Source organism: Coccinella septempunctata, chromosome 5, assembly GCF_907165205.1.
Source record: "Coccinella septempunctata chromosome 5, icCocSept1.1, whole genome shotgun sequence".
In the NCBI taxonomy this organism is placed as follows: domain Eukaryota; kingdom Metazoa; phylum Arthropoda; class Insecta; order Coleoptera; family Coccinellidae; genus Coccinella; species Coccinella septempunctata.
Window position 1 is genome coordinate 32,900,321 of NC_058193.1, and position 6,289 is coordinate 32,906,609.

General features: G+C 37.2%; 1 protein-coding gene across 2 annotated transcripts; it reads left to right on the top strand.

The window, feature by feature from the left end:
• Positions 1-1,826: 1,826 nt before the first annotated feature.
• On the top strand, positions 1,827-5,831 carry LOC123313808 (E3 ubiquitin-protein ligase Bre1). 2 transcript variants are annotated; one of them, XM_044898833.1, is made up of 14 exons: positions 1,827-1,930; positions 2,067-2,245; positions 2,305-2,491; positions 2,545-2,733; positions 2,787-3,001; positions 3,070-3,336; positions 3,436-3,609; positions 3,670-3,927; positions 3,983-4,162; positions 4,218-4,414; positions 4,468-4,621; positions 4,680-4,910; positions 4,973-5,297; positions 5,364-5,831. In XM_044898833.1, the coding sequence occupies exons 2-14, from the start codon at positions 2,090-2,092 to the stop codon at positions 5,741-5,743; spliced, it is 2,913 nt and encodes a 970-aa protein (XP_044754768.1). In that variant the 5' UTR covers positions 1,827-1,930; positions 2,067-2,089; the 3' UTR covers positions 5,744-5,831. The 2 variants fall into 2 exon arrangements, with proteins under 2 accessions (XP_044754768.1, XP_044754769.1); XM_044898834.1 differs by lacking the exon at positions 1,827-1,930 and having other exon boundaries at positions 2,110-2,249.
• Positions 5,832-6,289: the final 458 nt, after the last annotated feature.

Genomic DNA, 6,289 nt, shown 5'->3' on the forward strand with positions numbered 1-6,289 from the left:
CAAGTGCTGTAGATTTGGCTTCAACTCCGTTCTCCCATGTAGGTGGACGCTTAGAATTTCGACCCAAAGCCAGGCTTCGAAGACGCAAACCTGGAAACAATGCGGACTTTAAACCGAGAACTGGCGATCTGAAGCTTCAGCAATGTGCATCTAGTAAAAATCTTACTGGTTACACCTAGATATACCCTTCGTTCGATCATTTAAAAGCCCCTGAAGGCAATTGAGATGCTGAAATACCTTCACAATTCTCTTATCTAGGTGTAATAAATACTTCAGTGGCCTGACAATGAAAGATTTCTGAAAAGACTTCCCTTTTCTAACTAACCAATATGAAATGATAATTAGTTTATGTACCATACAAATCTTCAAATATAATCTCACAGCCCTTAGCTGAACAATTACTTAATGACACTTTAGCGATGGATAAATGATATCGGAATCGGCAAAACCCAGTACCCAATGAAATTTTGAGATAACAAGCTAATCCCAACCCTCCTACCTATTAAGTAGGTTGTAGAAATTTGCCTGCTTTGACCTCAATTCCTGGAATTAGGTACCAGTACTTTTGAATTAGTGAAGAGTTGGTATAAGGAATTCAGTCGAAAGAAGAATCATTTCCCAGCTTATTTCCCCACCGAATCCCTACGTGCTTTCCATGAATCCATGAATATGTCAATGGGTTAAATAGACAAAAAGAAAATTCATTCAAGAATACTGAACTCGTCCAATAATTTATCAAATTGCATATTAATCATTTCTCTTGCTGGAGGCAAATTCTATTTTCACCTAAAAAGGTCTTTGAAACAAAAACCAATGATTCCAGATGTTATATTTTCATGAAAAATACTTAAAACATGAAGTCTCATAGCTTAGCTATGTCACCAATAGATGGCCAGTCCAAGAGAATCATGCAGTAAACGTGGCGCCACATTGTAACCTAGGTCTTCAAATCTTTTTGTTTCAGCTTCAGCTATAGGATCTGTTCAACTAGGTGAAATAAATCTGAATATCTTGCTGTATAAACAGCTTCACTAAATATCGACAGTTCAGATGGATGAGATTCAACCCTTCAATTCTAGCCTTGAATAGCCACAGTGAAGGGAAGATCTGAACAAAGCGAATATAAAAGTGACTCAGTATCGATTAGTAGTGAAAGTCAGGAAGGCGAGAACCATAAGCAATCTTGTATGGTTTCTAAAACCTAAAATTAAATAATATTTGGGGCCAGAGACCAGATTCAACTTGAAATTCTTGATGTTTCACCCCTTACTGGGATCCAAGTTATTATCAGAGTATTGAAAGTTGAATTCCTAGTTTCCTGTTATGTGAAGCTACGAGATTATTCCCCAAATCATCCCAGGCGCCATTCACGCGTTCTCGTGGTCAAACGAAAGCTCAGTGTCGTAGATCAATAATGGGAATAGGGTAACATAATGTATCATCATTGTTTAAGGATCTAATACAATGATAAAACTCTTCCCTTGTAACTTCAATTTTGGTCAGTTTATATCACGAAAAAGTATTATAAGGAGTTATTGATTGCATAAGAGCTAAATAAGACGACTTTTCTGAATAAATTTCAGGAAGGTATGTACTTGCTTCCATTCCATACTCACATTATGAATATGTTCTTATTGAGAAGAATAAAATATTTTCGAAAATGTTTGCTTCCACTCTCATCTTCTGACTATCTAAAACAATCACGATATCATCATAACAAACATTCAGAAAAATGTTGTTGCAAAAAAACTAATTGAAAAAGAGATGGCGCTACTTGTAGGCTTGGGCAACCAACAATACATTATCGATACAAGCTTTGACAGAATGTTACCGATGACAATTAAAGTGACATCCGGTTGGTGGTTTGATTCTCAATAATATCTTCACGTTCCCCCTTTTAATTGTTATTATTGATCTATTCATTAAAAAGGTAAAAGAATATAATTCTGAGGTTTGAAAACCTCTTGAATTTTCTCTAATGTTTTGTATTTGATGTCTACATTTGAAGAGTTTAAACTTTCTGCCAATTTTATATGTAAAAAACATTAATACCTTTAATTTCACAGGAAAAATTGCTTCAAACGCTAAAATGTCCAAGAGGCATGCGGAGGAGGCCCCGGCCTCCTCTGGCGGTCAGCCGCCGATTAAAAAAATACACTTTGAACCACATTTGATTGGACCGGTATCTACTCTGGAAGAAATGGATATCAAAGTTCTACAATTTCAGAACAAAAAACTGGCCCAAGTAAGTTGAACGAAGATTCACGTCTTTCTAATGAATAAAGATGATATTTTTTTATTCAGAAAATTGAGCAAAGACACAGAACTGAACAGGAATTGAGACAGAGGATCGAACAGTTAGAAAAAAGACAAACTCAAGATGATGCAATGTTGAATGTAGTCAATCGGTATTGGAATCAACTCAATGAGGATATTCGAATACTTTTACAGAGATTTGATGCAGAAACTGCTGATGAGTCTGAAAATAAAAGTATGCTCCAAATAATATGATATACTGAATATCTTACACATTTCTTATTTCAGATGAGAATGAAGCAACCACTTCTTTTTTGATGCAATTATCTACATGGGATAAGGATGAGCTCAATGATAAATTGGCTAATCGAGTTCAAGTATCAAGAAGAGCTGTTGCAAAAGTAATTCAAGCTTTTGATAGACTTATGCAAAGAAATGAAAAAATTACGTTAGCGTTAAAAGGAGAAGTGGAAGGACGTGAGTGGACCCATTCTTAGTTATAGATATGTTTTTGAATTGTTGGTTTTCAGAGGATGCTCCTTCAGTTGATGAAGTCATAAGACAAGCAAACGTTGAACTACAAGCGGAAAACAGAAATTTGCAAGCATTGCAAACTACTCTACATGAAAAATATCATTTGAACAGTCTAAAAGTAGCTGAATTGCAAGATTCTGTTACTGCCAGGGAGACAGAAATTGCAGAATTGAAGAATCAAATTGATGATTTGCAATACGAATTTGATAAGGTGAGTTTGAATACCAAATGCCTTATGAAAATGTTTGAGCTATTTGAATAACATAACCTGTATTTTAGGTGCGCAATAGAAATGACAAACTAGAAACCCATTTGGCTGAAGCTATTGAGAAACTTAAAACTTACAACCAACTTCATGGAGATCCTGATAAGAATGCTACGCAGAAACCGGTGGTACAGTCGAGTGTTTCTCAAGCAAAACTGGAAGATTTGATGAAAGAAGTGGAAGAATGGAAAGAATTGGCCAATAATAGACTTCAAGAGCTGGATAAGCTGCATATGACTCACAGGGAAACTCTTAAAGAAGTGGAGAAGTTGAAAATGGATGTGAGTGTTCATTGAAATTTTCATTTGTTGCTCAGATTAATCCATTGATTAATCATTTCTGGTACTGGAAATTGCGTTACATATTGGTATTTTTGATAGATTCGTCAACTTCCGGAAAGTGTTATTGTCGAAACAACGGAATACAAATGTCTTCAATCTCAATTTTCTGTGCTATATAATGAGTCAATGCAGCTTAAAACTCAATTGGACGAAGCTAGGCAACAATTGCAGCAGACCAAAAATGCCAATGCTAGAAATATCGAACTTATGGAAGTGAGTAAAAAATTGTTTCTTGTATGTACATTCAGCAGGTTGAAACCGAATAATTTTCAGAGTGACGAACTCATGTCTCAAAAAAAACTTCGTCAGGAAGTCATGCAGTTGGAAGATTTCTTAGCGCAAATAAGAAAGGAATACGAAATGCTACGTATTGAATTTGAGCAGAATCTTGCCGCCAACGAACAAACCGGTCCCATAAACCGTGAAATGAGGCATCTTATAACATCCCTTCAGAACAATACTCAGCAATTGAAAGGAGAAGTGCATAGATATAAGAGAAAATACAAAGAAGCGAATGCGGAATTACCTAAGGTGAGTAAAAACTGCAGAATTTGGATTATTTTTAAATTTTATTCACTTTCGCTAGTTGAGAAAAGAAATCGAAGACCTTCAAAGCAAAATAGCTCAGTTGGAATCTAATCAGGATTCTAAAGAACACATTAAGCAAGAAATCAAAGAGGAAGACACAAGTACTTCTGAGGGAATACAAATCAAGGAGGAAGGGTCTACTACCCCCACAATTAAGAAGGAAGAAGACGATACAGAGGTGAGTACTCTACTTTCATAGTATATTATTCATTATTACCAATCTATTTCCTCAGCATATGGAAGATGCAGATACTGACAAAGACAAAGCAGGCGGTTCTCCATCATCGAAAAAAGATGGAAACAAACAAGGTCAAGGGGTTGTCAAGAAAGATCCTGTGAAAACCGAGAAGGATCATAGGGAGGCCCAACGTGCGAAGGAGCAGAAAATAATGGAAAACGAGATTATAAGGGATTTGAAAAATCAGCTCAAGTGAGATAGTTTCCGTTTTCTCACTGACAAAAATTATTTCTATATCGTTTTAGGAAAGCTCTGAATGAACAGAAAGAAATGAAGCTGCTTCTGGATATGTACAAAAGCGTGATTAAAGATCAGAGGGATAAGGTACAGTTGATGGCTACGGAGAAAAAACTACGTATGGAGGTCGACGATCTTCGACAGCAAATCAAGAAAATTCAGGTAAAGATTTCATTTGTAAATTTGAAGTTTTTGCGGAGCTTATAGGCTACAATTTCAGGACAGTAAAAGAGATGACAAACGAAAAATGGCAGAAGACGAAGCCCTGAAGAAAATCAAGCAATTAGAAGAGCAGAAATATGAGCTCCAGAAGCAGGTGGCTAACCAGAAGCCTGCCGACGGTAGCTGGGGTAATGTTCTGCACCAAATGAGACCGTTTGTCGGGTCACAAGAAGAAGAGGCCCTTCTTAACGAGATGGAAGTGACCGGACAAGCGTTCGAAGACATGCAGGTCAGTGATTGAACAGGAAAAGTCTCATTTTTGCCTAACAGGTCACTTGGACTTGTTTTTAGGAGCAAAATTCGAGGCTGATCCAACAGTTGCGAGAAAAGGATGATGCGAATTTCAAGCTCATGTCCGAGAGGATCAAATCAAATCAACTGCATAAATTGGCGAGGGAGGAGAAAGACGTTCTTAAGGAACAAGTGCAAACTTTGACCACTCAAGTGGATGCCGCGAATATTGTTGTGCGTAAACTGGAGGAAAAAGAGAGGATTTTGCAAAATACTTTGGCGACTGTTGAGAAGGAATTATCCCTGAGGCAACAGGCCATGGAGATGCACAAGAGGAAGGCCATCGAGTCGGCTCAGAGTGCAGCCGACCTGAAACTTCATTTAGGTGAAAATGATGATGAATTTTTTTCTTATCATCCTATATTTAACCATCGATTTCTATTTTCCTCAGAAAAATACCACTCCCAGATGAAGGAAGCTCAACAGGTGGTAGCAGAGAAGACAAGTTCATTAGAAGCAGAGGCTTACAAGACCAAGAGACTTCAGGAAGAGATAGCGCAGCTGAAACGGAAGGCGGAGAGGATGAAGAAGATGGAAATTTCAGGAACCACCCTGGATGAAGTCATGATGGAGGAAATTAGGGAGTACAAGGAGACTCTCACATGTCCTTCGTGTAAAGTCAAGAGGAAAGACGCAGTCTTGTCGAAATGTTTCCACGTCTTCTGTTACGATTGTCTCAAAACCAGGTATGAGACCAGGCAGAGAAAGTGCCCCAAATGTAATTGTGCTTTCGGAGCTAATGATTATCATCGATTGTATCTATCTAATTAATTGATGTGGGGAATGTATTTTTTTATGATTTTATGTACTGAGTTTTATGCCTTGATTTGGTTATATAAATATAAGCTATAAATGGTTATATAAGGAGTTTTATTTTCCGAGTTGTCCGATCAATTTATGGTGATTTGGAGTGATTAAGGTAAGTATACTGCTCAAAAATTGAAGTATATATTACGGAGAAAACTCATTTTTTCACTATTGCTCTATTTACCATGTGGGGAACGTATTTTTGCATTTTTAATGTGGTTTGTGCGATAAAGAGCTATTGCAACTGATCTGGTGTTGCGTATAGTATCAAATGTACAGGGTGGGCAAAATTCGTTGTCTACTGAGAGGATCTCAAGAACAATAGCAGCTAGAAGAAACGGATGACACATCTCCAAGCTCTTTTTCCGAGAAATAAAGAATGGTCAAAACCGCAGTCTCCTACGATACTTCGTTTTTGAGTTTGACAATTTCCTGTAGTTCTCATAACTGTTTTGTCTTTGAAGATACAAATCTGAAACTTGAACCTTCTACAGGCACTTTTTTACGCAG

Coding starts and splice junctions, on each gene's coding strand:
- LOC123313808 (XM_044898833.1), top strand. CDS start 2,090: ATGTCCAAGAGGCATGCGGAGGAGGCCCCGGCCTCCTCTGGCGGTCAG. Junction 3,610..3,669: donor GAAATATCGAACTTATGGAA/GTGAGTAAAAAA, acceptor AATAATTTTCAG/AGTGACGAACTCATGTCTCA. Junction 4,622..4,679: donor AGCAAATCAAGAAAATTCAG/GTAAAGATTTCA, acceptor CTACAATTTCAG/GACAGTAAAAGAGATGACAA.